This window comes from Pristiophorus japonicus, chromosome 11 (assembly GCF_044704955.1).
Source record: "Pristiophorus japonicus isolate sPriJap1 chromosome 11, sPriJap1.hap1, whole genome shotgun sequence".
Lineage (NCBI taxonomy): Eukaryota > Metazoa > Chordata > Chondrichthyes > Pristiophoridae > Pristiophorus > Pristiophorus japonicus.
This window is the reverse complement of record NC_091987.1, coordinates 62,903,141-62,926,228: the sequence shown is the minus strand read 5'-3', so window position 1 is coordinate 62,926,228 and position 23,088 is coordinate 62,903,141. Positions and strand designations below refer to the sequence as shown.

General features: G+C 42.7%; 1 protein-coding gene across 2 annotated transcripts in view; it reads right to left on the bottom strand.

Moving 5' to 3' along the window:
- Window positions 1–23,088, bottom strand: part of kdm6a (lysine (K)-specific demethylase 6A) — a 424,338-nt gene that overhangs the window by 215,855 nt on the left and 185,395 nt on the right. For both annotated transcript variants that reach the window (XM_070893443.1, XM_070893444.1), the window contains one exon: window positions 21,642–21,762. In XM_070893443.1, the coding sequence (XP_070749544.1) occupies window positions 21,642–21,762 (121 nt within the window). The remainder of the gene's footprint in view (window positions 1–21,641; window positions 21,763–23,088) is intronic.

Genomic DNA, 23,088 nt, shown 5'->3' with positions numbered 1-23,088 from the left:
AATAGCCGACCCATCATCATGAGATTATGCCCCCTAGTTCTACACTCCCCAGCCTGGGAAACAACCTCTCAGCATAACCCCTGTCAATCCCCCTCAGAATCTTGTATGTTTCAATGAGATCACATTCTTCAAAACACCAGAAAATATGGGCACAATCTACTCTCGCTCTTCATAGGATGAGTAAAAGTGGAGGGCAAAGAAACCCAAGGCAAAAAATGAAAAGGGCCACTGAATATAAAGGGGCTGTAGGAGGGGTCAAAACTAAAAATCATGGTTTAAAAACTAGGATTAAAACACTCTACCTAAATGCACGCAGCATTCGAAATAAAGTAAATGAGTTGACGGCACAAATCATTACAAATGGGTATGATTTGGTGGCCATTACAGAAACATGGTTGCAGGGTGGCCAAGACTGGGAATTAAACATACAGGGGTATCTGACGATTCGGAAAGATAGACAAGAAGGGAAAGGAGTTGGGGTAGCTCTGTTAATAAAGGATGATATCAGGGCAGTTGTGAGAGACGATATTGGCTCTAATGAACAAAATGTTGAATCATTGTGGGTGGAGATTAGAGATAGTAAGGGGAAAAAGTCACTGGTGGGCGTAGTTTATAGGCCCCCAAATAATAACTTCAAGGTGGGGCGGGCAATAATCAAGGGAATAATGGAGGCATGTGAAAAAGGAACGGCAGTAGTCATGGAGGATTTTAACCTACATATGGATTGGTCAACTCAAATCACACGGGGTAGCCTGGAGGAGGAATTCATAGAATGCATACGGGATTGTTTCTTAGAACAGTATGTAATCGAACCCACAAGGGAGCAAGCTAACTTAGATCTGGTCCTGTGTAATGAGACAGGAAAAATAAACGATCTCCTAGTAAAAGATCCTCTCGGAATGAGTGATCACAGTATGGTTGAATTTGTAATACAGATTGAGGGTGAGGAAGTTGTGTCAGAAACGAGCGTACTATGCTTAAACAAAGGGGACTACAGTGGGATGAGGGCAGAGTTGGCTAAAGTAGACTGGAAACACAGACTAAACGGTGGAACAATTGAGGAACAGTGGAGGACTTTTAAGGAGCTCTTTCATAGTGCACAACAAAAATATCTTCCAGTGAAAAAGAAGGGCGGTAAGAGAAGGGATAACCAGCCGTGGATAGCCAAGGAAATAAAGGAGTATCAAATCAAAGACCAATGCGTATAAGGTGGCCAAGGTTAGTGGGAAACTAGAGGATTGGGAAAATTTTAAACAACAGCAAAGAATGACTAAAAAAGCAATAAAGAAAGGAAAGATAAATTTCGAAGGTAAACTTGCGCAAAACATAAAAACAGATAGTAAAAGCTTTTACAGATATATAAAATGGAAAAGAGTGACTAAAGTAAATGTTGGTCCCTTAGAAGATGAGAAGGGGGATTTAATAATGGGAAATGTGGAAATGGCTGAGACCTTAAACAATTATTTTGCTTCGGTCTTCACAGTGGAAGACACAAAAACCAGGCCAAAAATTGCTGGGAAGGGAGGACCTTGAGACAATCACTATCACTAGGGGGGTAGTGCTGGACAGGCTAATGGGACTCAAGGTAGACAAGTCCCCTGGTCCTGATGAAATGCATCCCAGGGTATTAAAAGAGATGGCGGAAGTTATAGCAGATGCATTCGTTATAATCTACCAAAATTCTCTGGACTCTGGGGAGGTACCAGCGGATTGGAAAGCAGCTAATATAACGCCTCTGTTTAAAAAAGGGGGGCAGACAAAAGGCAGGTAACTATAGGCCGGTTAGTTTAACATCTGTAGTGGGGAAAATGCTTGAAACTATTACGGAAGAAATAGCGGGACATCTAGATAGGAATAGTGCAATCAAGCAGACGCAACATGGATTCATGAAGGGGAAATCATGTTTAACTAATTTACTGGAATTCTTTGATATAACGAGCATGGTGGATAGAGGTGTACCGATGGATGTGGTGTATTTAGATTTCCAAAAGGCATTCGATAAGGTGCCACACAAAAGGTTACTGCAGAAGATAGAGGTACACTGAGTCAGAGGAAATGTATTAGCATGGATAGAGAATTGGTTGGCGAACAGAAAGCAGAGATACGGGATAAATGGGTCCTTTTCGGGTTGGAAATCGGTGGTTAGTCGTGTGCCACAGGGATCGGTGCTGGGACCACAACTGTTTACAATATACATAGATAACCTGGAAGCGGGGACAGAGTGTAGTGTAACAAAATTTGCAGATGACACTAAGATTAGTGGGAAAGCGGGTTGTGCAGAGGACACAGAGAGGCTGCAAAGAGATTTGGATAGGTTAAGCGAATGGGCTAAGGTTTGGCAGATGGAATACAATGTCGGAAAGTGTGAGGTCATCCACCTTAGGGGAAAAAAAAACAGTAAAAGGGAATATTATTTGAATGGGGAGAAATTACAACATGCTGAGATGCAGAGGGACCTGGGGGTCCTTGTGCATGAATCCCAAAAAGTTAGTTTGTAGGTGCAGCAGGTAATCAGGAAGGCGAATGGAACGTTGGCCTTCATTGCGAGAGGGATGGAGTACAAAAGCAGGGAGGTCCTGCTGCAACTGTATCGGGTATTGGTAAGGCCGCACCTGGAGTACTGCGTGCAGTTTTGGTCACCTTACTTAAGGAAAGATATACTGGCTTTGGAGGGGGTACAGAGACGATTCACTAGGCTGATTCCGGAGATGAGGGGGTTACCTTATGATGATAGATTGAGTAGACTGGGTCTTTACTCGTTGGAGTTCAGAAGGATGAGGGGTGATCTTATAGAAACATTTAAAATAATGAAAGGGATAGACAAGATAGAGGCAGAGAGGTTGTTTCCACTGGTCGGGGAGACTAGAACTAGGGGGCACAGCCTCAAAATACGGGGGAGCCAATTTAAAACAGAGTTGAGAAGGAATTTCTTCTCCCAGAGGGTTGTGAATCTATGGAATTCTCTGCCCAAGGAAGCAGTTGAGGCTAGCTCATTTGAATGTATTCAAGTCACAGATAGATAGATTTTAAACCAATAAGGGAATTAAGGGTTACGGGGAGAGGGCGGGTAAGTGGAGCTGAGTCCACGGCCAGATCAGCCATGATCTTATTGAATGGCAGAGCAGGCTCGAGGGGCTAGATGGCCTACTCCTGTTCCTAATTCTTATGTTCTTATGACAACCCCCTCATCCCAGGGATCAACCTAGTGAACCTTTGGTGCACCGCCTCTAAGGCATGAAAGTCCTTTCTCAGATAAGGAGACCAAAACTGTGCACAGTACTCCAGGTGTGGTCTCACCAAAGCCCTGTACCATTGTAGCAAGACTTTGTTACTCTTGTACTCCAACCTCCTTGCAATAAAGGCCAACATGCTATGTGCATCACTCAGCATTCTGGCCATGCCTGGCTGTGGCCTGACTTTTTTTTTAAAAAAAAGTGAGGGGAATACTTCCAAAATTATTTTCAACTCTTTCCTAAATGAGTTATCTTCATTGCACTTACCATCCATTAGTACTTACTTCAAGGTGCGCAAGAGCAATCTACAAATGAAAATCATCTGTGGAAAAGTGCATGACCTCCAAACACCGCTTTCCCTTCAGTGATGCTGAGGAGATTGAGAAATCAAATAAATGAGCGGGAGGAAAGAGATCATAGGAGTCATCCCACCTTGCAATACTCAGGTTTTATTAGATCTTTGATGCAAAACTATATTTGGAGATGACTGAAATGGTGTCTGAAATTATACAAGATGATTCTTATATCATCTGATATTCCTAGTAGCCATATACTCTTTAAAAAAAAATCCTACAGCAACTGCATTTCTCCTTTATTTCTTAAAATGAGGGCTGACTGTTCACAGCAGCAGTATTAAGCAGGTCAGACTTTTAAAAAGGTACAAAGATGCAGGGGTATCATTATTGCTAATTGTCTCTAACACACACTTACAATACATGACTAGTCCTGAATTTATTTCCATTCTATTGCTGCCAGATCATTTTCTGACACGAAAAGGCTTGGGGAGGAAAGAGATGGGGACTCATAAAATGATAGCCATCCCTACATGTGGCTTTTAAATCACCGAACAAATCAAATGACAATTACTGATTTTTAACTACCTTACAAAAAGATCTATGAAGATTAAATATTTCATCAATACAGGTAAATAAACCTGATCTTGTATTGTTTAAAAGCAGGTTATCAGAATGCAATTGCTCAATAAATAAAATTATCTCACATTATGAAACAACACTGAGTATCAGGAAGAACTTCAACAAGTTGTGGATTACCAGATCAACAGTTCACTTTTCCACCTGAACAACTATACTGTATGGAAACCAACTATCCAACAACCCTATATACAAAGTTATTTCAGTTAGGAAGTTATCTTTTGATTTCTTAAATACATGCCAAGAAAGAGGACAAGTGCAATTCCAAGATTACATATAATGTTTCTAGGCAGGCAGATAATATTCAATTCTTCACAGGAGCTTTTACCTGTACAGCACAGCCCCCAAAAAGTAAACGGTGTTCTTTAAAACATCACTATAAAATAGTACGGAGTCGGTGTATGAGGTCTAAGAATTTCAATTATATCACTGTACACCATTTTGATTCAGCACCTTTCTCTGTGCAAACTGTGGAGCAAACACAATCCTAGTTGTAGGATTTTCAGCCACATTTGCAAAGGACATCTTAAAAATCTGCAAATCCCATGAAACAAGGTTTTTCTCTGCAACTAAATATTACAGAAAAATGCTATACCAACACTTTAGAGTACACCAACAGATACAATAACTGCAACAAACTATTGCTAATATGCATAAAAGGTCTGACTGATGCACAAATAAACAGATCAATAAACTGTCATTGTACTTACAAATGTACCATTTCTCCATAGAGCAAAACCCACAAAATAAATCCAAAAGCTTATTTTCTACGGATCATCTCACTACACAGGTTATTTCAGATTTGATATGAACAACCATGCATCCGTTTAACAAATAAAAAAAAGAATGCTTTGACAAATGCAGAGACATATGCTTGCTCTAACCAGAATGGCACAGAATGTTTATTTAAACTTACCACAGGGGAGAAGGAAGCTTGAATATGACACCAGAGAAAGCTATTATTGCATATTTGGTTTTAGAGTAATATTCTTTTTCTGTTTTAGATTGCTCTTTGTTTAAATAACTAGAACACAGAAAGCTATTCGTAATCACACTGCTGGAAGCCAGCCAAGCTCCATTTAGTAGGCTTGTTAGAGGGAGAGGGAGAGGGAGGACGTGCAGCACGTGCGTGCAGCAGAACCGTCTCATGATTAAACTCTCCTGGGTCCTCACAAATCAGGATTTGTTTGTCATTCAAGGAACAGGCCTAAATAACACAGCCACTCACTTCATGTAATCATTTGAAAACACAAAGTATCCCAGCACACAAAGGCAAAACCTTAGTTTATTTACAAAGCAGCATTTTACATGCAATGCTTGCAGTCTAAATTGTGGGCTGATATTGCAGTATGATAATATAGTTTCAACGCCCATCATGCATTGTTATAATATTTGCACGAAAATATTTAAGTTATTCCCCACACCTGGTTAATTTAAGATACCCCAAGTTAACAATTTTGGAAGTTAGAAGTGATGTTCACTCAACAATTCTAACACCATATTTCAAAACTGGGAAGTTTATAGCACTGCTTAGTACACCATTGATGCTCCTGTTTTTGTATGATTTGGTAGTTTACCCTACCGCTGCTTCTTGTTAGACTGGGATTGCTCCCGAGTGCCACCTTCAGGAATCAGAAGCTATAATTTTTATTTCAATGTTTATACATCTGGTTCAAGCATTTCATAAAAATGATGGCCAAAGTTATTGGGAGTAGAGTGAAATGTAGGTGCAAGATCGTGAGGAAAAAGGGGCAGTGCAAGTTGGAAGTATTGTGCTGTAATTCATTAGAGAAGTGAGGACCTTGCAGGCTGGAGAATGTAATTTACATTTCTTCCACTAGTGTCATTAAAGGATTTAGGTTTTCATCCAGCATTTGGTCTTAATTCTCAAGGACTATAATAAGAATGAAGATTTTCTGAATGAACAAAGTCAAAGTCAGCATGACTTGGCAGTAGGAATGAAAAGGTAGGAGGGAGGCAAGTGGAAATGTTACATGGTGGTAGGGCTGCGATCCATTAGTAAAATCCACTCAATTGGGCCCAAGTTTCGAGGGGCGCAGTCCCGACCTGGACGCCTGTTTTTCGCGCCACAAAGTGCGCCTAAAAAAAACGTCCAGATTCTCCAGCTCCCTGCAGGTCGTTTGCAGCTCGGCGCAGCGCAGCAGGAGCTGTGGGGGGCGGAGCCAGGTCCCTGCGCTGAAAACAGTGCCGGGACCTCTGCACATGCGCGCTACAGTGGGCGCGCATGTGCAATAGCTCCAGGCGCCCAAAACTGTGTGGGAGGGGCCGAAGCACGCAGCCCCTAGCCGTGGCCGAATGGCCTCACTGGGGCTGCGTGAATAAGGCTCCTCCCACGGCCAGCTCCTGCTTCCTCCCGACTCGACTCCCGCTTCCGGACCGGACCCGACACCGACCTGACTCCCGCTCCCACCCCCGCCCCCCCCCCGAACCGGACCAGACTCCCGCTCCCCCCCGGACCGGACCGGACCCGACTCCCGCTTCCCCCCGTCTCCGGACCGGACCAGACACCGGCCCCGACCCGACTCCCGCTTCCCCCACCCCCGGACCGGATCCGACCCCCCGGACTGCACCCGACCCGACTCCCGCGCCCCGCCTCCGGACCGGACCCAACACCGACCCCCGCTTCCCCCCCCCACCCCCACACTGGGGGGCATCCCAGCACGCTGTTGGAGGGCTCCCGGTGCTGCAGTCGGTAAGTAGAAAATGTTTTATTTATTGATTTTTTTAAAAAAATTATTTATTAATTTTTTTTTTGATTGATTTATTGGTTGATTTATTGATGATGGCTCTTTATTTGTAAAACGGAAGTGTTTAATGTTTGTAAACTTCCCTTTAAAACCCGCCCCCCCCCCCCCCATTCCCTACGCCTAATTTGTAACCTACGCCTGATTTTCGAAAGTGTAGACAAGGTTTTTTCGAGGGTACAAAAATCTTCACTTACTCCATTCTAAATTAGTTTGGAGTAAGTTTTCACTGACGAAACTTTGAAAACAGGCGTAAGTGGCCGGACACGCCCCCTTTTGAAAAAAAAATTCTGTTCCAAAGTGAAACTGTTCTAACTGACTAGAACTGGAGCAAGCTAAATGGCGAGAATTCCGATTTCTAAGATACTCCGTTCTACACCAGTTGCTCCTAAAAATCAGGAGCAAGTCATGTCGAAACTTGGGGCCTAAATACTGTAGTATGAGCAGCCTCTAACACTATTACAGCCTGACTATTTTATTTGATGGAAAGCATCAGCCAGTGTTCCCACTCATAAAAGTGATCGAGTTAACCAAGCTATTAATTGTACTTAAATCTTGAAGCTTGACTCTAATGTGTTCATGAAGGAATAGCCTTGCAACACAACATCTAGGCTCAAACATGAATAACGGGCCAGAGGGTTGTAACGCAAGTCATCACGTTTAGGAAATAAATCATAGGACCATAATTTGTGACCCCTATGGACACGTACAGGTCAACGCATTCCCAGGAAACTGTCATCCGCGGGCGGAGAGTTGGTCTATTTGCCCAACGAATGCCTGTGAAATTCATTGCATGGTAAAATTAGGCATACGGCCTGCTTTTACCAGCGTAAGAGTTTTAAAAATCAGAAAAATAAAATTTTATCAATAACATTTAAAAACCTGTGAAATAAGGTAAATTTATTTTTAGCCCCTTTAAAATACGTAAATTTAATCTTACAATTACATGTATTTTAATTATTTAATTAAATGCCATTTTAATTCATTTTAAATGTGTGATTTAAAAAAAAAATTATTTGATGTCTAGATGTATTTTTGGGGGTATTCCCATTCATACTTAGAGTTCTGTACATACAGAACCCCATAGGCATGAATGGGGATTCCCTTTTATCATTTGTTGGGCTGGCCCACACGATCACAGGGGTGCATGCGGTTCGCAAGCCTCTTCCCTCAGGTACCTGGAGAGCCCCAGGACCACAACTCTCCATACCACCCCGGACCACCAAGTGCATGGACATTTTATTAGCAGATCAGAGGCATTTCCCTGCGGGAAGCCTCCAGCCACAAATTCAGGGCCATAGAATTACATAGCTCAGAAAAAAGCCATTTGTCTCATTATGCCTATGCCAGCTCTCAAGGAGTTATTCATTTAATCCCAATCCCTTGCCTTTTCCCCAACTGGAAGATTTTTGTTTGGGGACAGGAGTATGGGAGATCTCTGCACATGTGAATTGATGCACATACGAAATGCTTCTTAATGAACTTTAAAATAAAAGTTTGGTTCCCTGATCAGTGCCTATGCAGCAGCAAAGAGGAGTAAAGCTAAAAACCAAAGTGACTTGGAATGTGAGCTTATTAGTGGAAAAAAGGATTGGTCACATTTTTACGGCATGTGTGGTCTAGATCTGAAGCCCACATGAATAGTTACTGGCCAAGGAGTTCCAACTTCAAACTGTTCAGCTGAAGTGGGTCTGGGCCAAGTAGTGATGTTTCAGCTGTCTATCTTCTGAGGCGACAAGAGAGTGTGGTGGGTATCTCACGTATAAAGCACTAATCAAATTACTACAATTCAGGATTAGTTGTTTATACCTAGGTACCCTAACCTGTATACAACAGAGACTAAAGACACAGATTTCAGTTTTAAGGAACTTCCATCTGCTTATGCAAGCTGTATGGAGTTGTGAAGAAGAGAAAAAAGCTGTATATGGCACAATCAGATTCAAGAAATTAGTAAAAAAGAACATCCTTTTGTAATTCTAAACACAGGACAGAGTTTTCTACTTTGGCAAAGATTCAAACATCATATAGAGTTAACAGATCAGTAATTTTCTGATTCACTTACTGAACAACAAATAAACTTCTACTTATGCGAGATAGGATCGATGGTATTCAATACTTGGATTTTCAAGGCCACAGAGAACACGCAATTATCAGAACTATCTAACTCTAATCTTTATAGCACTCTGGAAATCAGACACGACAGAATGCATAACAGATTGCTAAACAACCATGCAAGCCTGTCTTTTTACCTTGATGTAATATAGAACCTAGCTACCTCTATATAACCCCCAAGTCTTAAAAAGCATTTCAGTCACTCCTGAGCAGATTATCCATTTATGCATCACTAGCCAGTGAGTTGGTTAATCACACTGCCTAAATCAGTAAGAACTTGAGCCATGAGGAACAGTTTTTCCAATATCAATGGTCATTCAATATCACAATTATTAATGAGTTATACAAGAATTAATCCATGACCTGCCAGGCAAGTATCCATCACCAATCATGTCATATACCTTGAATCTGAAGGAACATTTTGTTCCAGATCCAAAGATAGAGTCAACTATCATCTATTTTCACTGACGAGATATGGTAGTTACTGGGGCTGACAAGTGATTTTAAAAATTGGGATTAAAAATTTTCATCCATTAATCTTGGTTTTAGTTGCATAATTAACTGATACAATTACTGCATCCATATCTTAAAATGTTGTTTTCTACACATTTTTAAAATTGAGATCAGAACACCATTAAATTCATGCAGTATTACTACCAACATAGAAATTAGAAATGACTGGGAAAAGGATCGCATTTTCCTAATAAAAAAAATAAAACGAGGCTAAATTGCAGCACTGCCTCAGCCTGAAACACTGAGCCGAGCCACTATGTGATAAGGGCATCTAAACCGGTGCTGCTTGCCGTCAATTACATCACAAATCAACAAGCTTTTTTTGCATTTAGTTTAAACCTTAATCTTTACATTCAGAAGCTCATAACTTCAAAGATAGTAATCTCAGGATTGCTACCAGTGCCACGTGCTAGTCACAGTAAGAATCGCAGGATAGCTCAGATGAATACGTGGCTTGAGGAGTGGTGCAGAAGGGAGGGATTCAAATTCCTGGGACATTGGAACCGGTTCTGGGGGAGGTGGGACCAGTACAAACCAGACAGTCTGCATCTGGGCAGGACCGGAACCAATGTCCTGGGGGAGTGTTTGCTAGTGCTGTTGGGGAGAAGTTAAACTAATATGGCAAGGGGATGGGAACCGATGCAGGGGAGACAGAGGGAAGTAGAATGGGGGCAGAAGCAAAAGATAGAAAGAAGAAAAGTAAAGGTGGAGGGCAGAGAAACCTAAGGCAAAAATCAAAAAGGGCCACATTGCAGCAAAATTCTAAAAGGGCACAGTGTGTTAAAAAGACAAGCCTGAAGACTCTGCGCCTTAATGCGAGGAGTATTCGGAATAAGATGGACAAATTAACTGCGCAGATTGCAGTTAATGGATATGATGTAATTGGCATCACGGAGACATGGCTCCAGGCGACCAAGGCTGGGAACTCAACATCCAGGGGTATTCAATATTCAGGAAGGATAGACAGAAAGGAAAAGGAGGTGAGGGTAGCGTTGCTGGTGAAAGAGGAAATTAACGCAATAGTAAGGAAGGACATTAAGCTTGGATGATGTGGAATCTGTATGGGTGGAGCTGCGGAATACCAAAGGGCAGAAAACACTAGTGGGAGTTGTGTACAGACCACCAAACAGTAGTAGAGAGGTTGGGGACAGCATCAAACAAGAAATTAGGGATGCGTGCAATAAAGGTACAGCAGTTATCATGGGCGACTTTAATCTACATAAAGGTTGGGCTAACCAAATTGGTAGCAATACGGTGGAGGAGGATGTCCTAGAGTGTATTAGGGATGGTTTTCTGGACCAATATGTCGAGGAACCAACTAGAGGGCTGGCCATCCTAGACTGGGCAATGTGTAATGAGAAAGGACTAATTAACAATCTTGTGCGAGGCCCCTTGGGGAAGAGTGACCATAATATGGTAGAATTCTTTACTAAGATGGAGAGTGTCACAGTTAATTCAGAGACTAGGATCCTGAACTTAAGGGAAGGTAACTTCGATGGTATGAGACGTGAATTGGCCAGAATAGACTGGCAAATGATACTTACGCAAGGGTTGACTGTGGATAGGCAATGGCAAACATTTAAAGATCACATGGATGAACTTCAACAATTATGCATCCCTGTCTGGAGTAAAAATAAAACGGGGAAGGTGCCTCAACCGTGGCTAACAAGGGAAATTAAGCATAGTGTTAAATCCAAGGAAGAGGGATATAAATTGGCCAGAAAAAGCAGCAAACTTGAAGACTGGGAGAAATTTAGAATTCAGCAGAGGAGAACAACGGGTTTAATTAGGAGGGGGAAAATAGAGTATGAGAGGAAGCTTGCCGGGAACATAAAAACTGACTGCAAAAGCTCCTATAGATATGTGAAGAGAAAAAGATTAGTGAAGACAAACGTAGGTCCCCTTGCAGTCAGATTCAGGTGAATTTATAATGGGGAATAAAGAAATGGCAAACCAGTTGAACAAATACTTTGGTTCTGTCTTCACGAAGGAAGACACAAATAACCTTCCGGAAGTTCTAGGGGACCGAGGGTCGAGTGAGAAGGAGGAACTGAAGGATATCCTTATTAGGCAGGAAATTGTGTTTGGGAAATTGACGGGATTGAAGGCCGATAAATACCCGGGGTCTGATAGTCTGCATCACAGAGTACTTAAGAAAGTGGCCCTAGAAATAGTGGATGCATTGGTGATCATTTTCCAACAGTCTATCGACTCTGGATCAGTTCCTATGGACTGGAAGGTAGCTAATATAACACCACTTTTTTTTTAAAAAGGGAGAGAAAACAGGTAATTATAGACTGGTTAGCCTGACATCAGTAGTGGGGGAAATGTTGGAATCAATTATTAAAGATGAAATAGCAGTGCATTTGGAAAGCAGTGACAGGATCGATCCAAGTCAGCATGGATTTATGAAAGGGAAATCTTGCTTGACAATTTTTTGAGGATGTAACTAGTAGAATGGACAAGGGAGAACCAGTGGATGTGGTGGATTTGGACTTTCAAAAGGCTTTTGACAAGGTCCCACACAAGAGATTGATGTGCAAAATCAAAGCACATGGTATTGGGGGGTAATGTATTGACATGGATACAGAACTGGTTGGCAGACAGGAAGCAGAGAGTTGGGATAAACGGGTCCTTTTCAGAATGGCAGGCAGTGACGAGTGGGGTGCCGCAGGGCTCAGTGCTGGGACCCCAGCTACTTACAATATACATTAATGATTTGGATGAAAGAATTGAGTGTAATATCTCCAAGTTTGCAGATGACACTAAACTGGGTGGCGGTGTGAGTTGTGAGGAGGACATAAAGAGGCTGCAGGGTGACTTGGACAGGTTAGGTGACTGGGCAAATGCATGGCAGATGCAGTATGTGGATAAATGTGAGGTTATCCACTTTGGGGGCAAAAACACGAAGGCTGAATACTATCTGAAAAGGGGAGGTGCAACGAGACCTGGGTGTCATGGTAAATCAGTCATTGAAAGTTGGCATGCAGATACAGCAGGCGGTGAAGGCGGCAAATGGTATGTTGGCCCTCATAGCTAGGGGTTTTGAATATAGGAGCAGGGAGGTCTTACTGCAGTTGTACAGGGCCTTGGTGAGACCTCACCTGGAATATTGTGTTCAGTTTTGGTCTCCTAATCTGAGGAAGGACTTTCTTGCTATTGAGGGAGTGCAGCGAAGGTTCACCAGACTGATTCCAGGGATGGCTGGACTGACATGTGAGGAGAGACTGGATCGACTGGGCCTTTATTCACTGGAGTTTAGACGGATGAGAGGGGATCTCATAGAAACATAAAATTCTGACGGGACTGGACAGGTTGGATGCAGGAAGAATGTTCCCGATGTTGGGGAAGTCCAGAACAGTCTAAGGATAAGGGGTAAGCCATTTAGAAACATAACAGAAACATAGAAAATAGGTGCAGGAGTAGGCCATTCGGCCCTTCGAGCCTGCACCACCATTCAATAAGATCATGGCTGATCATTCACCTCAGTACCCCTTTCCTGTTTTCTCTCCATACCCCTTGATCCCGTTAGCCATAAGGACCATATCTAACTCCCTGTTGAATATATCTAATGATGATTGGCATCAACAACTCTCTGCGGTAGAGAATTCCTCAGCTTAACAACTCTCTGAGTGAAGAAGTTTCTCCTCATCTCGGTCCTAAATGGCTTACCCCTTATCCTTAGACTGTGATCCCTGGTTCTGGACTTCCCCAACATCGGGAACATTCTTCCTGCATCTAACCTGTCCAGTCCCGTCAGAATTTTATATGTTTCTATGAGATTCCCTCTCATCCTTCTAAACTCTAGTGAATATAAGCCCAGTCGATCCAGTCTCTCCTCATATGTCAATCCTGCCATCCCAGGAATCAGTCTGGTGAACCTTCGCTGCACTCCCTCAATAGCAAGAACGTCCTTCCTCAGATTAGGAGACCAAAACTGAACACACTATTCCAGGTGTGGGCCTCACCAAGGCCCTGTACAACTGCAGTAAGACTCTTCACTGCTCCTATACTCAAATCTCCTTGCTATGAAGGCCAACATACCATTTGTCTTCTTCAATGCCTGCTGTACCCACATGCCAACTTTCAATGACTGATATACCATGACACCCAGGTCTCATTGCTCCTCCCCTTTTCCTAATCTGCCGCCATTCAGATAATATTCTGCCTTCATGTTTTTGCCACCAAAGTGGATAACCTCACATTTATCCACATTATACTGCATCTGCCATGCATTTGCCCACTCACCTAACCTGTCCAAGTTACCCTGCAGCCTCTTAGCATCCTCCTCACAGCTCACACCGCCACCCAGTTTAGTGTCATTTGCAAACTTGGAAATATTACATTCAATTCCTTCATCTAAATCACTGATGTATATTGTAAATAGCTGGGGTCCCAACACTGAGCCCTGCGGCATTCCACTAGCCACTGCCTGCCATTCTGAAAAGGACTCGTTTATCCCGACTCTCTGCTTCCTGTCTGCCAACGAGTTCTCTATCCACGTCAATACATTATCCCCAATACCATGTGCTTTAATTTTGCACACCAATCTCTTGTGTGGGACCTTGTCAAAAGTCTTTTGAAAGTCTAAATACACCACATCCACTGGTTCTCCCTTATCCTACTAGTTACATCCTCAAAAAATTCCAGAAGATTTGTCAAGCATGATTTCCCTTTCATAAATCCATGCTGACTTGGACCGATCCTGTCACTGCTTTCCAAATGCGCTGCTATTTCATCTTTAATAATTGATTTTTCCCCACTATTGATGTCAGGCTAACCGGTCTATAATTCCTCGCTTTCTCTCTCCTTCCTTTTTAAAAAAGTGGTGTAACATTAGCTACCCTCCGATCCATAGAAACTGATCCAGAGTCGATAGACTGTTGGAAAATGATCATCAAGGCATCCACTAATTGTAGGGCCACTTCCTTAAGTACTCTGGGATGCAGATTATCAGGCCCTGGGGATTTATCGGCCTTCAATCTCATCAATTTCCCTAACACAATTTGCTGACTAATAAGGATTTCCTTCAGTTCCTCCTTCTCGCTAGATCTCGGTCGCCGAGTATTTCCGGAAGGTTATTTGTGTCTTCCTTCGTGAAGACAGAACCAAAGTATTTGTTCCATTGGTCTGCCATTTCTTTGTTCCCCATTATAAATTCACCTGATTCTGACTGCAAGGGACCTACATTTGTCTTCACTAATCTTTTTCTCTTCACACATCTATCGAAGCTTTTGCAGTCACTTTTTATGTTCCCAGCAAGCTTCCTCTCATACTCTATTTTCCCCCTCCTAATTATACCTTTGTCCTCCTCTGCTGAATTCTAAATTTCTCCCAGTCCTCAGGTTTGTTGCTTTTTCTAGCCAATTTATATGCCTCTTGCTTGGATTTAACACGATCACTAATTTCCCTTGTTAGCCACATTTGAGCCATCTTCCCAGTTTTATTTTTACTCCACACAGGGATGTACAATTGTTGAAGTTCATCCACGTGATCCTTAAATGTTTGCCATTGCCTATCCACTGTCAACCCTTTAAGTATCATTCGCCAGTCTATTCTAGCCAATTCACATCTCATACCATCAAAGTTACTTTTCCTTAAGTTCAGGACCCTAGTCTCTGAATTAACTGTGTCACTCACCATCTTAATAAAGAATTCTACCATATTAACACCAACTAGATTCTCTTGAAATCACAGTCCTGTCACTCACACATTGTCCTACCCATAGCCTAGCCTACTGCCCTCCAACTGTTTGGGTTTAGAACTGAGATGAGGAGAAACTTCTTCATTCGGAGTTGTTAACCTGTGGAATTCCCTGCCGCAGAGAGTTGTTGATGCCAGTACATTAGATATATTCAAGAGGGAGTTAGATATGGCCCTTACGGCTAAAAGCATCAAAGGGTATGGAGAGAAAGCAGGAAAGGGGTACTGAGGTGAATGATCAGCCATGATCTTATTGAATGGTGGTGCAGGCTCGAAAGGCCAAATAGCCGACTCCTGCACCTATTTTCTATGTTTCTAACTTGTGCATTATGAGCTGAAGCCATCACTGCTAAACAAACATTCTTACCCTGAAAAACCATGGGCCCAAATTTCTCCAATCCCTTTTTTCGGCGCATCTCGTGCGTTGGAAACGGCGCCGAAAAACTTACTCACGATTCTGGCCGCTCTGCTGTGTGTCCTGGGTCCTGGCGCGGCGCTCCTCGTGGAGTGGAGGGCGGAGCTTTCGTCCTGCGCCGAAAACAGTGCCGGCAGCTGCGCGCATGCACAGTAGAGTGGTCGCGCATGCGCAGTAGCTCCTTCCCATGATTGAGATGATGATGCCTGCAGAACGCATTCCACCCCTATCCCAGGCCAAATTGCCTGCCGCAGAGGGCTGCAAGAAACAGGTTGGTGCGACTGAGTTGTGATCGGGGCGAGAGAGAGGGGGAGAGGTTGGTCGTCTTTGGCTGCAGTCTAATCGTTTGAACCGAGGATAGCTTGTCGTGTAGTGACGTCGCTTGTCATGCTGGGCTAGCTTTGCGTTCGTTTGGTTGGGTGGCGGTTTGCCAAAGAGTCTCTGCAGTGCAGCGTGTTGCGCTGGACCTTGGTGTCCTTCCACACGTGGCCCGCCTGGCTCGAGCACACTTGCCGACTGCTGAGCGTGCGCCCAGGTCAGTCCCCGTACATCCCACCGCCGTCATTGCTGCCTGCTTTTATTCTCCGACACTCCGCACTGCCCAACCACTGCGTCTGGTCTCTCTCCCTCTCTCTCGTTGAAACGGTACTCCAGAACGGTGTGAGCCCAGCTCCAGGCTCCAGCGCACTCGTGCACCCACCCCCCACCCGTCCGCCTGTACTAGCCCGCAGATGCTGGCCAGCAGCGCCAAAATACTTTTCTGCCTATGACCTGAACTCGGGCGTGTCGGCTGATCCCCGAACTCCTTTCGGGGCTAAATGGAGTCATCTGCAGTCCCTCATGCGAGGGAGCCGAAGCCCCATGCCTCTGCCAGGTTTCAGGCTGCCTTTTCAAAACCCAACCAAAAACCCGAAAAATGGCCAAAAAAGGAAAAAAATTCCCGCCCGAAAAGGGTTGAAAGTCGGTGGGGCCACAGTCGTGTTCACCCTCCCCATCCCAGACCGAAGGGACTCACGCATGGCCAGCCGCTGCCGAGTTAAGTTGAAGGTAGGATTTACTTCAGTTCTGTATTTGTTAATTTAATTATTTATTTCAGTGCTTTATCTTTTATTGAATGCTTAGTTTGGTGCTCGGTGGTGCTTTAAATGTAGTTACTTGCGCCGATTCCTTAACTCTAGGTAAGGTTTTTCTGTGCGGACAGAAGTGGCAACATACGCTGGCCTAAGTTAGTTTGGAGCAAGTATTTGCTGGTCAAACGCCTAAAACAGGCGTAAGTGGCTGGGAACACCTCCTTTTATAAAAAAGAACTGAACTAAAAAACTAACTAACTCACTTACACTGGCGCAAATTAAAAGGCCAGAATTGCAACTAAAAAGATACTCCAGAAAAATCAAGTTGCTCCAAAAAAAACAGAGCAACTCCTGGGGAAATATGGGTCCTATATTTTTATTTGTGGAATGTCAAATTTCTCCATGATAAAAATTTGATTTTTTCAAAAACTAAATATTTCAGCTTCTACCTTATTCCCATGTGGAAGTCAGAATCCTTATTTTGTTTTAACATTTTTTTTTAAGTGCTGATAAAAGCTGCTTCTCATTTCCTGGTTTGCTGTCTGAGAATTTTTCAATGTGATTGGCTGCTTAGACAGCTTGTTGACATCACTGCAGCTCTTCGCTAGGGATTCCCATTACACAGCGCTACAATCAACTGCATGTTGAGAAAGGTAAACTTCTCGCCAGAGATCACAAGATCTCTGTGAGCAGCTTTCTCTGAGGCCAGCGACAAGCACCTTTGATTCGCCGCTGACAGCAAATTACGAGCCAAGAATGTGGCACCATGATGCCAAGATGGCTTGCTCTGAGTGGAGAAAAAAGCACATGTTTATTTGACAATGCCACCAGCAGAAGGGGAGGTCACAGTTCAGTAGGCAAAATGCTGGGCTGTTGGTAGGGTAGGCAAAAACTTATTCCTACGTATGTACTCTGAGCAACTACAGAGATTAATACATTTATTTTTTAATGAATTTTTTAAAAAATTAACACGTTAATCTTAGATGTTCATTGATAGCCCTGGCCATTACCCAAAGATCATCTTTTTTTTTTAAAAACAATAATTGGCACTGGAAAACAGCTACCTTTATAAACTATGTTCAGCAGAGGTCTGTGTCCTCCTGTAACAAATGGGTCATATTCTACAAGCGTGAAAAACCAATCTGTTGATCAGCAGAAAATTTTCAGAGTTGACCAAAACCAAACAAAAATCTCAATTGCTACTTTGACTCCAAGTGACAGTTCATGTTACTGATTTAAAATAATAGAAAAATGATTAGTAGTAGTAATCTGTGGATTCTCATCCAAAAGCACTGCAAAAGACAAGTTCTCTAAATAAGGACAGCAAATGCAGATGTAAGCACCAACAAATATATTTTATGAACATGATGAGATAGATAGGAGTTCAAAAGTAGTTTGAAATAGTAATTGTCTGCTTTTTGTGAACATTAATTTCATAAGCTTTCCATGTTAGGAACAAATTACTACATGGAAGTGACTTTCTAGAACCTCCTTTGAGGTACCCAAGAGCAGTTGTCATCATTTCTGGAATGGAGAGGCATCACTCAGCCTGAATCATGCATCATTTGAAGGAGGCTGCATCATTCAACCCATGGAAAATTTCTGAAGTACTTAAAATAGGAGCCAATACACGGAAGAGCAAAACCTCTTCAGTTGGGGCGTGGGGTGCAAGATCAAGCCTGTTTTCTTGTTTCCATGCAACAGTATGACTATCGTCTACCACAGCTCAGATGCAGGTTTTCAGCTGAACATACAATATATTTCAACATATATTGAAAATTCTTCATTTTTTGGACCTATAACTCCAATATGCTCAACAAAAGTGTGAAGTAATATGATCCCATCTCCCAAGATCATCCTCCAGTGTTTTAAACATTCACACAGAGTTATTCCAGGTAACCTTGAGCAGACTGCATTTCTGCTGGCAGACAACTCAATTGCCATTCATAATGGGTTTCACGAGAAATTTTCTCCTCCCTTGCCCAAGGCTGAGGCTAATTATAGTTCTAACGAAGGGTTATCGGCCTGAAACGTTGACTCTGTTTCTCTCTCCAGATGCTGCCTGACCTGCTGAGTATTTCCAGCATTTTCTGGCTTTATCACTAGAGTCTATTGTAATATAAGTTAGCTTTGTTTGAGGCAAGAAATTACAGATCCCAACATTTGTTTTCTCTACAATTATCCCCCTTTCCAAGGCAAGGACTCAAGCTGGGTAAAGTTTCAGTACAGGCCTCAATTAAACCTGGGACTTTCCTGCTCTCTGATTTAGAGTTCATTCACCAACTGAGCAATAATTTATCAACGAGACCGAATCGCAAGAAATTGCCAATGCAAACCAAGACACATCTTTACCAGTTTCTAGAAACTCTCCAACATCATCTCAATCTTTTCCAAGAGAAATCATTTAAAAAATATATTTTCAGTCTCCTAAAATCAACTCCTTGCTAGGGACAATTCCATGTGTACAAGGAGCATCAGAACGGAGTCCAACCCAATCCTCACTCAATGTCACCATATTTACATTTGAAGTATTTGGTCAGTTATTAGGAACTGGAACTTTGGTCAATTTTCTCCTCCCTTACCCAAGGCATTAAGGCTAATTATAGTGCCTCACTCCTGCACCAGCTGAGATCAGCTAATTCAGTAGATTGAGTATTAATCTTGGATAAGCCCCACCCCACCCCAAAAAAAATATTTTAAAGAGGTTCTTTAATTGCTTCACCTACATGGCAAGCTGGAACCTTTAATTGACAGTCCAGTAACTGTACGCATTGAACATGGCATCTTCAACAGCAGGGAATTGGAGGTGATGTTCCCACAATATTGATGCTCTTGTCCTTCCCAGAGGTAGAGATTGCATGGGATGGAGGTGTTAAAGTAATCACTAAGTTACTGCAGTACATTCTGTAAATCATACATACTGCAGCCATAGTGCACCAGTGATGGAGGGGATGGATATTGAGTCCAGAGGCAGATGCACCAGACAAACTGCTCTATCTTGGATGGTGTCGAGCTTCCAGAGTGTTATTGTGCTGCACCTATACAGGCAAGCAGTGACAATTCCTGACTTGAGCCTTGTAGATGACAGAGAGGCTTTGAGGGGTCAGGAGGTGAGCCACTCATTACAAAGTACCCAGTCTCTGTTCTGCTCTTGTAGTCAGTGTTGATATGGCTGGTCCTGTTCAGCTTATAGTCAACAGTGATATCCAATACGTTGAATATGGAGCAGTCAGCGATAATGAGATGGCTGAGCTTTTTCTTGTTTAAGTTGACCAAGTGGTGTGAATGTTACCTGCCAGTTGTCAAAATGTGACATTAAACACAATTCTAAAGATGTGCCATTTTTACATATTCAGTTGTAAGTCTCCTGTGCATTGTTCACAGTGAGTCAGATGATGCACTTTATAAAGACGTTTTAGATAATGTAATGCACAAATATAGTATCCTGCTACGAGAAATTGTAAATTACTCATCAATTTCAGCTCCAGAAATGAGGCACGCAGCTGGAGTGGCTTTAAAAAATATATATTACTTTGCATCTGTAACAAGGTGCAATATCTGGCACACATGGTCATATCTTCTAATACAAAAATAAAATTCACACACATACTTTGAAGCCCAAAGTCCCTGAAGTTGCGAACCATATCTGCAGACACACATTTACAATCTGTATGTTCAATATACAGTTCAACTCCAGAAATCAAATTGCAGCATTTTTTTCTTGCAACTAGTTTTGTTCCAAAATGTACACATACACAAAAGTATTTTATTCTTCTAACAAGCAGTGAAATAAATCCTGATTTCATGGCTGCTCTGTCGCTGCTTGTAGTCTAATCAAAGGGCACACAAGAGGGAGAAAAAGCTTGGCTTCCATTTTTCAAAAAGTACGAACAGCATGATGCCTACGGTAGAAATCTTCAATAAACACTATTAATCCAGATCAATATCAATGCAAATAATTTTGATTTCCTAATTTCAACTCTATAGAAAATTACGAGAAATATCCTCTAATATATGAAAGCCACCACCTTCATCCCACTCACAGAACTGCAATAGCACACAATATTTTACTTTGTACTGGCTTATGTATTTTGCACCGAAGAGTTTAATATTGAAAGAAACACATGAAAGTACTGTGTTGGGTCAATAATTGAGAAGAAACCCACATTTTTTTTTAAATCTTGACTTCCTTGCTTACAATTAAACAATATAGATTGTGTTCCAAAAACAAACAGCTTTCTCTGTACATATACAAGCTTGAAAGGGCTCTGATAAAAGGTCAGTTTGTTTGCAATTTAGCTGTTCTCTATTCATCAGCAACATTATTTGCTTTGAGTTGTTATCTATATTTAAGAAATGGATAGTACAGATGTGATAAATTAATTTAGAGAAATATGCTAGTGCAATTTTTTTATTTTATTTCCCCATTTTAAAAATGTTATGTAAATGCTGCACGGATATGAATAATTTGAAGTACTCTTTAATGTGCAACATTTATATAAGTTGAAAGTTGCTTTGCAGCCAAAGTATGATGAGGTAACTAGGGGTTTCCATTTCTACCCAGCGACAGTCCAATTCTACTGCACAAGCAACCAGTCATATATAACTGACCAAAGTAATCATGGAGACAACTGGAACTGGGCATGTAGCGTAATGTGTTTAATTTTACAAAATAAATCTCTTTCTGGGGGATGACATATGGAGGGGGAAAAAAAGTGGTTTTCCTGCAAGACTAAAGATTTGGTATGAACGAATTCAGCGCCTCGACTTTCTAATACACAAAAGGACTAATAGGTGTGAAAAATTCAAATTGTGTCATATTATGGGAACTTAAGTGGAAGCGTTGTCATGGTTTAATTTGAAATAATGTTCTGCAGTTACATGGTTTCTTTACCTACCTTAAGACTTGACTCATAGTCCGTGTTCACTTTAAACATCAACCCAAGACGCAAGTGAATCTCATTGGCGCGAGAGAAGCTAGGATCAATATAAAGCACCTCTTGAAATGCTTTAATTGCCCTGAAAATAGAACAAAAATAACTTAGTATTCTTTGTCTCAGATTTATTCAAAGGAGACATTTTCACAACTTTGTCTCCCATGAATAATAAGCAGGATAACAGAATTGTGTTTGTTTCGAATATAAATTATGTAACAATAATAGTTAACACTGATCGAAGCATCTTTGTTTTTCCAGACGTTTCAAACATAAAATCACAAGGAAAAATACCTTTGAACATTGAAAGTGAAAAATTAAGACTTCTAGTTAACATCACATTTATTAAACTGTAAACGTTAATGGAGGGAAATTGCCTCCTTCTTCAAGGCCCATTACCGGCGGTAAGGCCTTTCCGATCGGGAGCAGGGGGGGGTTGACCCATCTGCAATTGTCTCCAGGCCGGTAGTGGCGGAAATGGGTTTCTGCCCACCCGGTGCACCAACTCATTACCACCCAGCAGCGACCCCTTTACCGCCCCACGAGGGAAATTGTCCCACGGGGGCGCAACTGCTGCTGGTCAGCACCCTCCGACAGCTTCGCGAGGTGGGAAGCTGCGAGTGCCTGGGCGGTGCGGTGACGCTAGCCCAGCCGAACCCCTCTCTGGTGGCCCAGTTGTCTCTACGTAGGCCCCTTTAAATGAAGAGGAGAGATGTTGGTGCTGACATCATCACCGCTGCACTTATGGGAGGACAGACGCACTAACGTTAGCGTCGTCGACCAGGCCAACATCCCCAGCATTGAAGCACAGGCCACACTTGATCAGCTCCACTGGACAGGCCACAGTGTTCGCATGCCAGACACGAGACTCCCGAAGCAAGCGCTCTACTCGGAACTCTTTCACGTCAAACGAGCCAAAGGTGGGCAGAGGAAATGTTCCAAGGGCACCCTCAAAGCCTCCCTGATGAAGTGCAACATCCCCACTGACACCTGGGAGTCGCTGGCCAAAGACCACCCTAAGTGGAGGAAGTGCATCCGGGATGGCGTTGAGCACCTCGAGTCTCATCGCCAAGAGCATGCAGAAATCAAGCACAGGCAGCGGAGAGTGGCAAACCAGTTCCATCCACCCTTTCCCTCAACGGCCATCTTCCCCACCTGTGACAGGGACTGTGGTTCTAATATTGGACTGTTCAGCCACCTAAGGACTCATTTTTAAGAGTGGAAGCAAGTCTTCCTTGATTCCGAGGGACTGCCTGCCTATGAGATGTACAGCGACCCGAATCCACCCCAAAGCGGCGGGAGGCGGTCAGAGTTAAAGAGCCGAATTTTCTGGCTCTTCCCTCCGACTCCCGCTGGGTAGTAAATCTTCGGATAAATTGAAGTGCCCTTCCCAATTTCCCGCTGAAGGCAA